Source organism: Micromys minutus (genome assembly GCF_963924665.1).
Source record: "Micromys minutus genome assembly, chromosome: 1".
Classification (NCBI taxonomy): domain Eukaryota; kingdom Metazoa; phylum Chordata; class Mammalia; order Rodentia; family Muridae; genus Micromys; species Micromys minutus.
The window spans coordinates 110,113,728-110,130,794 of NC_137969.1; the positions used below are offsets into that span (position 1 = coordinate 110,113,728).

At 48.3% G+C, this 17,067-nt stretch overlaps 1 protein-coding gene across 1 annotated transcript in view; it reads left to right on the forward strand.

The window, feature by feature from the left end:
- Window positions 1-2,255: 2,255 nt before the first annotated feature.
- Window positions 2,256-17,067, forward strand: part of GFOD1 (Gfo/Idh/MocA-like oxidoreductase domain containing 1) — a 97,270-nt gene continuing 82,458 nt past the window's right edge. Inside the window, exon 1 of the mRNA XM_080934675.1 lies at window positions 2,256-3,156. Coding sequence (XP_080790801.1) covers window positions 2,904-3,156 — 253 coding nt within the window. The 5' untranslated portion in view covers window positions 2,256-2,903. The remainder of the gene's footprint in view (window positions 3,157-17,067) is intronic.

The window sequence follows — 17,067 nt, forward strand, 5'->3', positions numbered from 1 at the left end:
TAAGAGCACTAGCTGCTCTTCCAGAGGTCCCAAGTTCAATTCCCAGCAACCAAATGGTGGCTCACAACCATCTGTAATGGGATCTGGTGCCCTCTTCCAGTGTATCTGAAGACAGCTACAGTGTACTTATATACGTTAAATAAATAAGTCTTTAAAAATCCCAAATAAACCAAACCCAAACAAACAACAACAAGGAAGAGTGGCTGGAAAGATGGCTCAGCAGGTAAAAGTACTCATTGTCCGGTCAGAGAACTCGGGTTCTGTTCCTGATACTCATATAGAATGGTTCACAACCACCTGTAGCTCCCAATCCAGCTCCATCAGATCCAATCAATGTCCTCTTCGGACCTCCAAGGGCATATGCACTCATGTGGTATATTGGTATATACCCACACCTGAACATATAAGTAATATTAAAGAAAAAAACAGATAAACAAACCCAAACAACAAAAAATATTGTAACAGAATTCATTTAGGTTATATACACAGGCTAACACTTACTTTAAAATAGAATGTATAAAGAATGTATGTAATAAAAATAAACATTAAAATAGGGGGCATATATATCACATAGAGCATTTCTAGGGAGTATCCTTCTCAGGACGTCACAACTGTCCAATCACATGGTCCTCTGTAGAGTTAACTGTTGTCCCCCTTTACAGACAGATACAGAGAAGATATTTGTCCCAGGTCCCACAGGGAGTAAATGGCAGAGCCAAGAGTCAGCTCCAGCTTCTGACTCTGCAAGCCAAGCGGCACACACCACAAACCTGTGTAGGGGGGACATACCGTAGTTCTTACTCTGCCTCAAAGCAGCATCCTGGCAGCAATGGGGGCACACCCACTTTTTCTTGAGCACTTTCTCAGCAAACCATCAGCAGCCATATTTTGTCTGCTCTTTGTCTGACCCTGTTCAGGCTGTTTCGAGTCCTGGAGCACTTTGTCCTTTTGACTAATGTCGTCCTGAGGTCAGCTTTGCTTCCTCTCATTGCCATGCGAGCCTTTTTTGGTGTACAGCTCTCTCCATGAGCCCCGCCTCATCACCAGTTGTTACAAGTTGCTCTAAACCTCCAGTGTATCGTGTCCAGACTATGGAAGCAGGACACGTGCCTCTTCCGCTGAGTGTTAAAGGCCAGGGGTGAACACGACAGAAGTAACCTGACCTTTCCAGAAACACTGAGCTAGAGAGGGCAGGTCCCCTTGCCCTTTGGCATTGACTCCTTCCTCCCAGCACTAAGTGGGCACAACGTGACAGGTGAATATCCATCCGTTTGTATATTTAGTTGAGTGCCTACTATGTCATTAGGCCCTGTGGTAAGTGTGGTGCCTATGTTGACAAATCAGACGCTCCATGCGTCTTGGTCTGAGGGTCCCCAGCATCCTCCTGACTGCAGATCTACTAATGGCCAAGAGAAGAGCTGTGCGTAGGAACTGAAGTTGACAGAGGGCAGTGGCAGGCAGCCAGAAGTAAACAAGCGTTTGGAAGACCAGACTCCAGACACAGGTTCCACAGTCACTGCAGAACCCCCACTGTGGGTGAGCATGGGGCACAAGCCTGGAGTAGGTGACCAGTGGAGCCTCCTCAGGAATAGAATTGGGTTGGGATTGGAGCCAGCACACTTGTGAGTCAGAACTCTGGGGATTCAGCGCTGAGATGCTTGTGTCCGATCCTGGCATTGTTGTTTATGAGTGTCACCTTGAGCAAGTCCTTTAACCTCTCCAGAGCTCACTTCCTCATCAATGAAACGAGTTTCCAATAACCTGGAAAGCTTCTCTAGTGCAGTGACCAGCACAGAAAAATCCTCGGGTGAGGAGACCGTGATCACGCTACTCACACCTCGTAGGGTCCTCCGGGCTTCCCGGGATCCTAGCATCCGCCAATCTTTTCCAATGGGATCCAGTCCTAGCCCATTAAGGGCGCGCCCTGCTTTGATAGATTTATTTGCTTGCTTGGGCGGAGCTTGGAGCACACGGAGGAGGAGGCGGCGGCCGCGGCAGCGGCGGAGGCGGAGAGCGCAGAGAAAGGGAAGCCACCCGGAGGCAGCAGGCGAGCCAGGCGGGGCCGGGGAGGAGTCAAAGCGGGTTCCAGGGGCCGGGCGTTGAGCTCAACGAGAGCCCTGGGCGGCGGAGACAAGGGCGGGGGCGACGCTTGGCGGCCAATGGAGCGCGGCGCTACCGCAAGGGCGGTGCAGGAACCCGGGCCGCTGACAGTCAAAGTCGCCAACTCCGCCCTCGTGCCCGCGGGATACCGGAGCCGGAGCCGGAGCGGGGCCGAGGCCGCCCAAGGCGCGCTGCGAGCGAGCGAATATGGCAGCAGAATGAGGAGTCTGGCGCCGGGTGGTGGCCGCCACTGCGGTGCTACAGCTCGAGATCGGCGCCTGGTACACTACGAGTCTCATCATTAATCGGCCTCCGGGTGGCCTTTGGGTTCCATTCGGTACCAAGGACCCGGGAAAAAGGAGATCCGCAGCCCAGAGAGGGTGGTGAAGGGGGAGCGCCACCCGGGAGAGAAACTGCGGGGATGAGCCGGCCATGGGGCGGCCTTGGCAGGGCGCACGGAGCCGGTCGGCGCGGGAGCGCTGCCTGAGCCCGGGCTCCACGGGGCTTCGGGGCCTCGTGCGTCCTGGTGGAGTCCCTGCCGCTGTCTCCGAGAAGGACAGGAGCCCCGAGTGGCGGGCACTGCAGCAGTCAGTGCGCTGAGGCTCCCGGAGCCTGCAGGGTCTGTGGTTCCGTGCGCTGTCACGGCGCCGCACGCGGGCGCCTTGCCCGGGGCTCGGCGGCTGGCACAGCACAGCGAGGTCGGCTGCAGGAGCCGGGGACTGCGGGACTGGCTGGAGAGGCGTGCGCGCCGGTGTTCGACTGGAGATCCCGGCAGAAGCAGAACCGGGCGGACCTGAGCAGCCATGCTTCCCGGGGTGGGCGTGTTCGGCACCAGCCTCACCGCCCGAGTCATCATCCCGCTGCTGAAAGATGAGGGCTTCGCGGTGAAGGCGCTGTGGGGCCGCACTCAGGAAGAAGCCGAGGAGCTGGCCAAAGAGATGAGCGTTCCTTTCTACACCAGCCGCATCGACGAGGTGCTGCTGCACCAGGATGTGGACTTGGTGTGCATCAACCTGCCGCCGCCGCTCACTAGGCAGATCGCTGTCAAAACCCTGGGTGAGCGACCCCTCCCCCAGCCCTCTCTTCTTTAGCCTGGGTCTTCGCCTCGCTCCCTCGGCAATTGCAGACACCCCAGGAATCCCAGACCCAAGCCTATTACTCCCAGCTTTCCCCTTCCCAGTCGGTGGCTTTCCCCACCTCCACGCTTCGCTCCTGGTACCAGTTGGAAGCGCATCCCCCACGTGTGTGGTGCGGAGGCTTGGGTTCTAGGTGTAGAAATCATATGGATCAGATGCAGAAGACGGGTTGCTGTTCCGGGAGAGAAACTCGGTACCCAGCTGAATGTGTTAGTGCTCTGGTGTGTTGGTGCGCGTGCGTCTGGAAGAGGAGAGCGCGTGGCCAGGAACCCTTGAATAAAAGGCCGCACACGTGGCAGGGGTTTTCCTGCGTGTACCTGTTGTGAGCAGCTGTGGCACCCAGTTCGGGTCGTTTGTTTCCCTCCACTGTAAGTGAGTTTAGTGTGAGACTTGGCAGCTGGCCCGAATTCTCTCCTTTGCTCTGGAAGCAAGCGAGACGTTGGAAGTGAGAGTGGGCGGGTCTATCAGAACATTCTCATCTGTGTCAGAGGCTAGTAAAGATCGTAATTTAACCTTTGGGCACAGTCTCCCAGGAGTAGGTTTCTACTCCAGCTGAAAATAATATACCTTGTGTTCTTAGGGGATGGGAATTGTGGTTTCAGAGGCAAGGATGCTTTGTGTGTGTGTGTGGGGGGGGGGGGAGGCCAGACGCTGCAATTTCCTTTGGAAACCTGCGATGGCACCTCCGTATTTTGCCTCAGGAATATTCCCGAGACATTTTGTTTACAAGCAGACTGAGGGTTCTTCTGTGCTCAAACAAATGTCTTGAGCAAGTCTGTCCATCAGCAGCTCTCTCCCATACCTAAGACAACCACACTTGGCTACACCCAGACGTTTCACTACCCACCCTTGGAAATCAGAGTTACAGAGAAAACTAGGCTGGAGAAATTTTTAAGTGGGGGCTACCGGTCTTTCCTTTACTCATTAATTGTATTAAGCTTCTGGCTTTTGGAGCCTGGTTTCTTTAGTTTTGAACTGAATTCTATTAACTTTTGGCCAATGTTTCTTTTCTGTCTTGTGGCAGGTTTATTTCGGGTAGATAGCTCCCTTATTTACATTGGATTTGTGTGTCAAGTAGGTGATAAACAAGCCATAGTATAAAATATATTAGGGCAATTTTTATAACATGTGTCCCTCTTGAGCCCCATCTATGCTATAGAGGCTCAGGTCTGGTCCTACTTAAATGCTTTTTGAAGTATTCTCCTTCCTTCTCTGGTGACATCTCTGCAGGGCAGACCCATGGAGCAAGCCCAGAACAGGGGAGTGCCGATTACAGAACAAGGATGCTTTTATGTTCTGATGGTCTCTGGTACTTACTGTCATTATTGTTTGAGGTGGGGTCTCCTGTATCCTAGGCGGGCCTCCAACTCCCTGTTTAGCTGAGGATGACCTTGAATTTCTGACTCTCCTGACTATTTCCTCAGTGCTGAGATTTCACACCTAGTTTATTGGTTCTGGGGATCATCAGACTCAGGGCTTCTTGCAGGCTAGGCACGTACTCCATTAAGTGAACTATACCTCCAGCCTGTGGCCACCGACGTGTTTAGGGATGTAGACCATTGTTATACTTTTCTGGATACTTCTGTGATGATGATGATGACAATAATGATGATGTCTGTGTGAGGACATGGGGTGTAGCAACATGGTAGAACACCTGTCTGGCATGCACAGACATCTGGTTTTTCAACTCTCAGCACTGGAGATATAAGTTCTTGTTTTGCACGGACAAGGCTGATGTGAGTTCCTCTTCAGAGTGAAGCGTGGGAGGCTCCATTAACCGGGTTTACTCAGTGTGACAAGGGGATAGCCCAGGGTTCATCCCTTCGCGGTGGGCTATAGGCTTTCTTCTTTTCCTCTTGAGTTTCTTTGCCAGTGACTCAAGGTAGCCCGTGATTATGGAAAATGTAGACGCACCGAGCTGAGTTTAGAAATGGTTGCGCGGGTGTTAAGACTTCATCGAAAGGCTTATGAGGCTTCTTTCGATTGTACCTTCGACGCCACTCCTGACTGACTCCACAGTCATGGTTAAGACGTTTTGCACACATAACACAGGAAGTGGAAAACCCCAAACAGTTATCAGGCTGGTCTTGGCTGTTGGAGGTTTGTGCATGTTAGCGTTTACTGGGGACTGAAAAGAGCCTTCCCTTAATGACTGACCTGTGGCTGAGTCCATGTCTGGTAAGGAGAAGGCACCAGATAAATAAAATTGAGCTGGTGGCGTTGCACACGTCTTCCTTTCGTTTCCAGAAACTTCCTCCAAAGTCCTACTGCTACTAGACTTGGGCCACAGTCTGTGTTCAGCAAGCCAGGTTCAGCCACCTGTTCTTCATAAGCCCATTAAGACAGACAAATTAATACCAGAAAAGGAGATTTATTCAACACTGAGAAGAGGGACGAGAGGGACCCAGCAACTCTCCAAGTCTGTTTCCAAGGTCTTCAAGTGAGACCTTGTCTATAGAGGTTTAAATAGAGGCTCAGAATTACACACGGCTGAGTAGTTCGTGCTAAGGTGTGGTCCATTCCTTGTTGTTTTGGCTCCAACTCTCCAGCCAGGTGGGTTGACAAATTACAAATCACTTTCCTGGAGGAAAGGTTCCCCTCTGGCTGACCTGAGCTTTAAACTTTCTCTTCTCCCAGCATGAGATTCCTGGGGGGGTGGGGTGGGGATTCCACTTTCTTGGGGTCCATTGTTTTAATAGTCTGATAGACATGGTGAGAGGGGTTTCATTAGACTATGTCCAATCTTTCCAGGGCAGTGACACTGCCTCAGTGGCATTTCTGCTGGAGATATTTCTGCCACACACAGTTGGTGTGCCATTTAGGGCTGCCTATAACCAGGAACCTCTTGTGGGCCAGCCAGCGTGGTAGATTGTTGCGTATTTTAATGTGAATGAAGACAAGTGTCTAAGGTAGACATCTGGCTGGTTTTCCAAACGAGGGTACTCAGATTCAGAGAGCCAGAGTTCCAGCTACCCAGACCGTACAGCTAGAGACCATCCAGAGCCTCTCCAGTCCTTTCTTCTGCCACCTCCTAAGCCTGCTCACATTCCCTTTCTTTCTGTCAGAGATTGCACTCTCTCTCTCTCTCTCTCTCTCTCTCTCTCTCTCTCTCTCTCTCTGTCTCTCTCTCTCTCTCTCTCTGTGTGTGTGTGTGTGTGTGAGCGTGCACATGCACGGCCATCCTGTGTTGCTTTCTATCCCACCCTTTGGAATTGCCTCTCCCACAATGTCAATGTCCTCTCCTGAATCTTTCCCTCTTTGTCACCCTTTCTGGGTCCTGGCTCACCCCGGTGGGTTCATCCTTCATTGTCATTCATTGTTATAGCAGGGAACCAGAGACACTGGCCTCACTGGCCTCTAATGAGCCCAGCCAGCCTTGTGTCCTGCAAGGCATTCATGAAACCATCAAGATTGCTCAGTGGGTAGAGCACACACACACACACACACACACACACACACACACACACACAAACACGCACACAGACGAACTCCATGAGCTATAAGTAACACACCATTGGGTTATGTTGCAGAGACTCTTGGTCCTTACGTTCAAGCTTCTGTCAGGAGCACCATTGTTCATGTAGTTGGATTAAGACTTGTGCAGTTTTCAAGACTGGCCATCTGTTAGCACCCCCTGAATCTCATATCTCTGCTTTTCACCTCCCAGCACCCCTTTGTGTGTCTTCAAGGCTCTCAGTCCCATACACTGTTGTACTTACTAGAATGTGTTTGCTTAAAATTGGAATTGTATCCAGTTAGTTTGAACAGGTTATGTATGTACGTGGCACAAATTTCAAACCGTATAGAGTAAGTAGACCCTATTCTGAGGGAATCAATCTTACAATTTTTTCAATGTCTTCTATCAAGAATTTTCTGGATATAGTAGTAAATATCCATGTAAGAACTTACTCTGTGGACCAGGCTAGCCTTGAACTCAGAGACCTGTAAGCCTCTGCCTCCTGGGTGCTGGGATTAAAGGCCCGTGTCACCGTGGCAAGGCTGCATTGTCATTTTTTTTGGGTGATTGGTAAAGTCTGATTCATGTCACTGGAAGTCCACTGTCTATCATTTGACAGTGTTAGCTTGTATATCTATACCTATCTGTTAAAAGCATTTAATATTACATAGAATCTCACTGTATCATATAGCTACATAATCAGCTGGCCCTCCACATTTGTGAGTTCTGCATTTGTGTATTCAACCAACCACGAATCAAAACTACTTGAAAAACAAAGAAAAACCGAACCTCTACTGAACAGATACAGATGTTTCATTTGTCATTACTCCCTAAGCAGTGTAGTGAGATAACCACATCCAGCCTTCTGTCCCATTAGCTTCTCTGCGCTAATGGGTTAAAAGCTGGGACGATAATGTAGGTTACACACAAATGCTCAGCTGCTTTACATAAGGAACTTGAGTATCCCTGAGCTTTTGTACTTATGGGGATTCTGGGACCACACTCACCTGCTGATAAGGATGACTGAATGCACATATATGTGTATGCAATATACTTGTTATATACAAACATACACACTGCACCTAAACACACATACATATATTTAGAATGTGACTGTATCACTAGTCATGTTTTGGGCTATATAGGACCTCACTGTATAAGTGAAATGAAAATGCATCATTATCATTATTATTATTATTATTTATTATTATTATTATTATTATTATTATTATTACTCAACATTTCGGCTGTTTCCCATCCTGCACAGACATGGAATGGATCATCTTGAGGTGCTGCCGTTTTGTACACACTAATGTGTTTGTGGCATAATGCATGGACCTAGAGCTGGTCAGGGAGTATATTTGCATTTCATTTGACGGAGATACTGCCAGACGAGCTGGCACCTGACACACTGCGTTTGGTCAGTTTCCTTCAATGTTGTTCCTGCAAGGCCCTGGACTACAGGTGCCTAGAGGTTGCTTGCTTTGAGGAGGCCTGGAGTATAGCTTGGTTCACACCGTTTAGTCCAGAGCGTATCTCTTCCCAGTTAGTCTTGGGTCAGTCAGAACCCGCCCAAACATTGTCCTCCTGCAGCGCCCTCTTTCCTTAGGTAATGCTATGGCTGCCGGCCAGGCCCACCCTGGACCATGGGAAAGGTGAAGGTGAGGGAGTCTCCACTATGCCTTGTATGTCTTTTGGCATTTGAGCTCTCTTGGACGCACCTCCCTCCAAGACCAAGGCCTCTGTTGTGCTCCTGGAATTTCCCAGTCACTTATCGGACTCTGGCTCTTTGCACTAGCTCTGGACATTTGTCTAGACTGCTCTCTCTCCTCCCTCTGAATGGCTTAACTGCTTCCTCTCCTCCCTTTGATTGGCTGGACAGCTCTCTCTCCCCCCTCTGAATGGCTGGACTGCTCTCTCTCCCCCCCTCTGAATGGCTGGACTGCTTTCTCTCCTCCATTTGATTGGCTAACTCTTTCTCTACAGCTCCAGCTCGAGCGTTATTTTGAAGGAGCGACTTTTCTAGACCTCTCATTCCACCAAAGTTCCTCTTCCAGCTCCGGGTCTTTCTGTGTCTCTTCTCTTTCTGTTCGTGGTGACACTCTCGAAGCTGATGAGTCTCATAGCTGCTCCTTGTCCCTCTGTTGGAAGGCGGCTCTTCCAGGGCTGAGCTTCAGTCTGTCCTCTTTACCCGTGCCAGATACCAAGTCATCTAGCAGTCAGCCGCAAATACCTGTAGGATGACCAGTGAATGTGGAGGACCTTTTCATTGTGTAGACATGTGATCTCGGGAATTACAGGTTAGGGACAAGACACATCTATCAACCCAGCATTTCTGTGCCAGGTGTGGTATTCTGCTTCTAACTTTACTGTGCATTGGTATTACCTGGGGAGCCCTTTAAAATGGAGATTCCTGCGTGGTACTGGAGACACACAATTTCCACCTAGCCTGTGGTTGTAATACTGGACCAGGTAGACACTGGAATAAGGGTAACACTCTGCTATTGGAAACAGAGGGGCCTCCCTCTGTGAGTAATCACAGTGCAGGTGAACTGTGCCAAAAAATACCGGCTGCCTTATGTGGAATGAGATATCACTTGCTGTCATGCTCCAAGTCCCCATGTTTGGAGGTAGCTGTGAAGACCCATGGGAACAGAAGCTTTATCCACCCTGGGGCAGTGAGGAAAGCTGGAGGCTTTCCTTGACCTCTGACCTTTGCTTACATGGAATTTTGCCTCAACGCTCTTGGCATCCTTAGCTAAGGACCTGGAGCAGTCCACCCTTTCCTGGCAGCTGTGGTTGCTTTAGCACCGCTGGGACAGAGGTGAGAACTGACGTCTCCGGCCATTGTTGCCACACCAGGGATCATGTGGGCTTCAGATAATGACAAGGGCATACTTGGACACGAGGGGAGGGAGTCTGGAATCCTGGCAGACCCTGCATTTCCAGTTCTTCCCTGGAGTTTCTTTTGGATCTCTTCCTATCTTAACACTGAAAAAAAAAAAAAAAAGAAGTGATTGTATTCTCTGGGTTCCTGCTCTGTGCACAGCAGGAAATAATTTTTTGGTTTACCAGTTAGGTATAGAATTGAGGAAGCCCTTGGGCATTTTGTAAATGGGAGAAATGACTCTGTTTACAGGTTAGGAAGACTGAAGTGTGCATGCATCGAACTGATATTGGGTGCACTTAGATGATCGATTGTGGGATATGTGGGGCTTTGGGAACGGATGATTCCGCAGAGGTGTAGCTTAGAGGGAGAAAGTAAGTGGAGTTGGGCATTCTGTTACCTGGGAGGCTGCTGATGAAAGAGGAAGTGAAAAGTGTGCTTAGTACTCAGGCCTATTGTGACATACTTGGTAGCTGTGACTGAGGAAGGAGCCCTTGTCATACGAGGTGCTGTGTGTATGACTAAAGTAACCAGTTACAGGAACTGGTTGTGGGCCACTACTGTGTGTCTCTGGGAGAAGTGTTTGTTTTAAAAAATTAAAAAACGATGTTAATATGGTGTGTGTGTAGAGGTCAGAGGACAACTTTATGGAACTGGCCTCCCTTTCTACTGTTAGGTGGGTTCCGGGGATTGAACTCAGGTCTCTAGGCTTGTGCAGTGAGCACCTTAACTCACTGGTTCATCGCACCAGCCCTTTCACAATTCTTATCGTGTGCAGGGGTTAGGTCTCTGCGTCCACCTTCAATGCCAGGCATTCATAGTAAGTAGATTTACCTGCTGAGCCTTCTCACCAATCTTACCCAGTACTCATTGTTCTGAGCCTGGTTTATCTGACCACTGAAATGGAGCAAAGGCACGTGGGGCATTATGTAAAACCGGGCCTGTTGTCCCCACTCACTGTATGGCTCAAATAAACATTCATTTCTCGCTATCTCTCATGTGACTGGTTCTCTAGCTAGTTTATACATATGATTTTTCTTTTTAAATGGGGAAGGGTAGTAGTTAAGACAGTGTCTTATAGTCCGAACTTGTGGCAATCCCCCTGCTTCAGCCTCCTAGGTACTGGGTGGGATTACAGATGTGAGTCACCATTCATGCCTGGGTTGAATGGTCCTTATTTTATTTTTCACTTAAAAGTATTTCTTTTTGAGACCTCAGCTTGCTTATCCCAGGTTGGCCTTGAACTCAACTGCGTAGCTGAAGATGGCTTTGAGCTTCTTATGTCTTGTGTCTACCTCCTGTCTGGGATTCCAGGCATGCACTACCATGCCTGGCTTTATGCAAGGCTGGGAGATAGAACACACAGGCCTCTGTCAATGCCAGGCAAGTAGTCTACCAAGTCCCCAGTGGTGCTTTCGAAATGTCTTTCATATTTCCTGCCAGATTTAGAAAATAGCACTTAAAAGTTTTCTTCCCTCCCTCCTTCCTTTCCCTCCTTCCCTTTGTCCTCCCCCAAAAGGGAAGGTTATCTAAGTCAAGCTTGTCATTTTGTCTTTGCTTCCAAACTCAGTACAGTCAGACTGCACGGTCTGTGGATTCTGCATGCTCCGATCATAAATGATAGGTTGAAATTATCCATAAAAAGGAACCACACCTGTGCCTAACACATACAAACCCTGTCATCCCCCAGCCAGTGCAGTAGGACAAGGGTTTATGCAGTCCTTACCTCTAGCTGGGATTTAAAGTACGTAAGTAATGTGTGTAGGTCCTGTGTGAACACTGTGCTTTTACAAAAGGGGTTTGAGGACCCAAAGATTTCAGTATCCTCCAGGATGGCAGAACCAGTGTCCAAGATACTGAGGAACCACCATAATGGCTTCATTGATGTGGGGGAGGGGGCAGCAGAAAGAAAGTCCTCACTGTGCTCCTGAGACTGATGCGGATGTGGGACATCTCATGGAAGACCAGAGCTGGTCTTGGGTACCTGGGCTGTGTTTTCTTAGAGTTAGTTTTGCTCCTCTGTGTGTCAGCAATGCCTCCCACCCTTCCCTTCTCACGCCAGCCTCTGCTGCTTCAAATGTGGTAGACAATTCTGTCTGCAGTTTCCTGCTACATGCATTACAGGTTCTGGTACCTGGAAAGAGCAGCCCCTCCCCACTTCCCAGGTGTCTCTGCTTCTGTCTGCTCGCCTGGCTGTCGTTTCTATGGTTACTGTTAGTGTTTGGATAGAGCAAAAGAAAATTGCCGCCAGGATCACTCAGCTGGAGGGTAACAGGGGTAGAGGGAGGAAGAGTGCTTGTTCTCAGCGTAGCCACACTCCTGTTCTGAGGAGAGCACAGATGTGCTTGATATTTTCGGGAACGTAGATGTCTCTTTAGCTGTTAAAGATTTTTTTTTTTTTATTTTATATGTAGGAGTGTTTTGCCTGTATGAATGTATGTGCAACATATGAGTATAGTGCCCACAGAAGTCAGAAGATGGAGTTAGAGCCCCTGGAACTGGAATTTTGAATGGTTGTGAACCCCCATCTGGGTGCTGGGAACCAAATATAGTCCTCGGCCAGAGCAGCAAGTACTTTTAACCTGAGCCATCTCTCTGGCCCCTAGACATTTTTTTTGTTAGATCGTTATTTACTTTATGAAAGACATTGTTGCATGACTTTTCTAATTGGCTATAACAATACACTGAAAAGAAACAATGTATGTGAGATCCAGTGAGACCAATCTTATTATTAAATATAAGATTGTATATATGTTTATATATGCATATACACATGGACATATACATTTATACATTGCTGAGGATGAAGCCCAGGACTTGGGACATACAAAGCCAGTACTCTAGTGTCCTTGGCCTGGAGGAATGATCTAAAGACTTAATACCTCAGCTATTACTGTACTCAAACAGTGGCCCTCAAAGAATTAGAATTTCCCCAGGAATTCTTGTTGGAAGAAGGAAAAGGCTGAGTGGTGCCAGCCAGAATGGTCACTTGTCTCCTCAGGACGAGATCTCACACAGCTGTGAAAACCTTACAAAAACTGGAGCCAGACAATGGTAGTGAAGGGCATGGCCACACCTTATCTGGGACTGCTTAGTTAGGCATACCTCTTGCCTTGTGTTTAAGTCTAAACCTCCTGTTGGAACCTGGAAGATGGACTTGCAGGGGTGGAGTGGGGTAGGATGTGGTGCTTGTAGAGTAGATGTTGCCCAGTAGAGTTCGCCCGTAACTCTAGCATTTGAGAGGCTGAGGCGAGAGAGTCAGCTTGGTCTATGCCAGTGCTTCTCAACCTTCCTAATGCTTTGACCTTTTAGCACAATTCCTCCTGCTGAGGTGACATCCCTAACCATAAAATTATTTCCATTGCTACTGCAGAACTGTCATTTTCCTACTCTTATGAGTTGTAATGTAACTATCTATGTTTTCTGATGGTCTTAGGCTATGCCTGTGTAAGGCTTATTCGACCTACAAAGGGGTTGCCATCCACAAATTGAGAATTGCAGGTCTCCACAGTGAGACCCTGTCCCTAAATCAATGAATGAATATATACAGGAGGGGCTAGGTAGATGGCTCTGCAGTTAAGAGCACTTACTGCTCTTCCAGAAGACCTAGTTCCTAACACCCACCTGGCAGGTCACATCCACCTGTACCTCTACTTCCAGGGTCTCTGATATCTTCTCCTGGCCCTGCAAGTATTAAGTACATGTGGCCACACATACGCACAGACAAGCACTTGTATACATTTTTTTAAAGTGAACGAGAGCTGGAGAGATGGTTCAGCAGTTAATGCTGACTGCTCTTTCAGAGGTCCTGAGTTCAATTCCCAGCAACCACATGGTGGCTCACAACCATCTGTAATGGAATCAGATGTCCTCTTCTGGTGTGTCTGAAAACAGCTACAGTGTGCTCATAGGAATAAAATAAATAAATCTTTAAAAACAGGGAATGAATCAATAATGAGAATGCATGTATATACACATTCATCTCAAGAAAGAGCAAGCTCTGTGGGTGGGGCCATCCTGAGGTACCACCCGGCTCTGTGCTGGGGGTGCTGAGCTCTTGTGACAGCCTAGGATACAATGGATTGAGAGTGTCCAGCTTTCTCAACAGTTCGTTGTATATTTGAAAATACTCAGAAGGGAAGAGTTTGATGGTTCCCTCCTCTGAGAATGGATCAGAGGCGAAGCAATGGAAAGGCTAATTATCCCGATTTGGTCATCGCAGATGTGGCGCGGGGTTGAGCCATCACTCCATAGTCTTTCAGTACTTATTCATAGCCAGTCACAACATTTTAAAAAAATGCCCCAAATTATATATCTCTATCTATATATCTATCTTTCTCTCTATATATCTACATATCTATACCTATAACTATATCTAATCTATATCTATATATGTCAGTACAACTTAAGTTATTCTCTCTCCTCAGGCCCCAATTAGTGATAGTAACAAGTGACCGATCTTTGGGGTCAGGAAGGGACACAGATATCAAGAATATTGGAAGGTGGAGAAGAACCCAAATGGCTGCCTTATTGAGGGTGAGAAGCCATACAAGAATGGATTCATCCTGAAACATTTAAAGTCAATGCTGCGTGTGGGGCAGGGTTGAGGTGGGGAATGGGGACGAGAGGGGACTGTGGGAGCTCAGCCTGGCCTGTGCCGCAGTGCCAAGCTTTGCTATGGTTCATTTCCTTGGGAACACATGATAAAATTGAATCTCCATAATAAGAGATTAAGAAGTGGGACCTTTAAGAGACAACTGGGACTCTACCTTCATACAAGATTAATCTACTCGTGTGTGTCACTTTCTCCAAGGGAGGGGGGTGATATGGAAGTGTACACATTGGGGTGTTGGTGTCTCAGAACTAATTAGTGGAGGTTTCACAAGGTCTGAACACAGCCCTCGCAATGTATTAGTAAGGACTCTATTATTAATCAGAAGGAAATGTGCTATGGAAACTTTCCCAAATTCATCCCAAGATACTGGAAACGAACGTGAAAATAGACGCCTCCTCCCTCCCCGAGCATCAGCTCTGTAAGGATTGGGCTTTTACGTAGACTTAGAAGCAAAGAAACAAAGGAGAGTTCACACGCAGGAGGGCAGCTAACAGCTCAACTTCACCTCTAGTATGTAAGTGGAGGGCAGAGCCCAACTTTAGTCCTATCCTCTTTGTGTTTTGAGGCAGAATCTCTCTATTGATCTGATACTCTAAGCAGCCTAGGTTGGCTGGCCAGTGAGCCCCAGTGATGGGATTACAAGTACACCATAGTGTGTGACTATTTCCATGAGCCCTGAGGATTCCAATTTGGGTCCTCATACTTGCATGGCAAGTGTTTTATCAACTGAGCTATATCCCCAGCTCATTGCCAGGCCTCTTGATGTTGTTTTGATTCTTGTTTTTTGTTTGCTTTGAGACAGGGTTTCTCTGTGTAACCCTGGCTATCTGCCTCCCATTGCCTCCTGAGTTGGAGGATTAAAGGTGTGGCCCAGCTAGTCCCTTGATCCTGAAAAAACATGTGAGCACACTTGGCAGCCAGATCCTGGACCCGAGGAAAATTGGGCTTCATGGTAACATCATTGCTGCTTCCTTCGAGCATGGTGGAAGACTCCAGGGAGAAAAAGGCTCAATTCCTCCTTTCTCCATTTCCATCTAAGGGGAGAAGCTTAACAATCCCAGAGCACAGAGCCTCAACTAAAGGGTCATTGTTATTTGCATGACTGTAATGCCCTGAAATCTTCCAGTCCTGCTGGATATCCATTGGAGCAGCATATCCCTTTGGGAACTTCCCTTAGGGAACATGGGCTGTTACACCCCAGTTTGTCAGAGCTCAGAGGGGGTAGGGAAGAGTCGGAGAGGAGAGAGCATGTGTGCCTGGTGTGGTGTGGTGGTGATGGTGGTGATGGGGTGGTGGTGTGGAAATAGTAGTAGAGGAGGAGGGGAGAGGTGGTGGTGAAGGTGTAGGTGTGAAGTGTGCATTTGAGTGTGTGAACACATGTGTGCTGGAGTTGAGGTTTACAGGGAGACTCTCCATTGAGGCCAAGTACTCCGTTTGCACTGCTCTTTTTTCGGAGATGGCCCTGGGCACTCTACTCCTCTCCTACATGAAGATGAATAACCGGTGATAGAGGGTGAGCTGGGATCCTGGCTTGGTTTCCTCCCCCCCCCAACCCCCTTAGTGCCAGGGCCTTGTACAAACAGGAGTGAGACTGTATGGCTTGTTTGCAAATGCTTCTGTTTCCTCCAGCATCACTTTCAGGGACAATTGTTTACACTCCATGATGCTGCTGCTCTCTGAGAGTCCTGGGAGACAAGTGGGGAGTCCTAAGGGATGCACTTGTCTGATTTAATATGCAGGGCTATTCACATCTAGAGTACAGAAAGCCTGGCTTTCCCCCTAAGGCCCATGGGTACCACAATGCTATGTTTGTCTGTGAAAGTGAGCTTTAGCCACTCCTTCCTGACTGAATGCAGCTGCCTCCACCGACAGCCTGGGGCATGGGGGATTCCAGAATCCTGTGTATCCGGAGCCCACTCCGGCTCTTTCCAGCCTCTCGGTCTCTAGTGGAATTATACCTGCTCCCTCAGGAGCCCTGCATTGAATTTCCTGGTTCCTGGCTTCAATGTGTGGCCATTGTTTAGATGTATTTATTCTTTATTTTTAATTTTGTGCGTGTATGTGTTTCAATGCGTATGTGCCCATGATTGTTGAGGCCAGAAGAGGACATTGAATCTCATGGCACTAGAGTTATAGGTAGTTGTGAGCTGACGATGTAGGTGTTGGGTACCCAGTCCCCTCCGTAAAAAAGGCCAATCACATGGCCAGCATTTGTGTAAAATACAGAAAGAAAGTACTTGATGCTTGCCTTCGTCTGTACTGGGGTGATCTAGGGAAAGGATGATGGTTCTGTTTGTTGGTTTAATAGGTATATGGCTAGTGCTGCTATACTGTCTCTAAGGACCATGGTGGGACATAATAGTTATGGGGCAGATAACCATGAGAAAAGACACAGGCAACTCCCTCCCCTGTACGCTGAATTCTGGGAAGTTCCCAAGTGCAGACCTGGATATGTTTTTATTGCCTTAGTAGCCCCTGGCCACCTCTTGCTGACATAGGAAGCTTGTGTGAATGTGTAGCTGACCTGAATTAAGGAATCAGCAGCAAGGACACTGGAGGAGGAGGAGGAGCAGCCGGTCCCACCACTGGACTTTCTACACCATCCATTTGCAGATCCATACTTAAATCTTACAGCGGGCTTTTAGCTAAGTCATTTTCCTGGAGAGCTATCCAAAAAGCAGAGAAGGGAGACTAGGAAGGGGATCTGATGCCTTTGACAGGAAGCCCTGTGGGATACTGGAAAGAGAATCCTTAGGCAGGTCCTGGGGCGTGGGGGAGGGGCGCTGTCACACCTGTCTCTTAAACAATGCCTCCGGGAAACTGAATCTCAGAGTGGAGCTGCTTGTCGACGTTCTTAGACCTAATCACTACC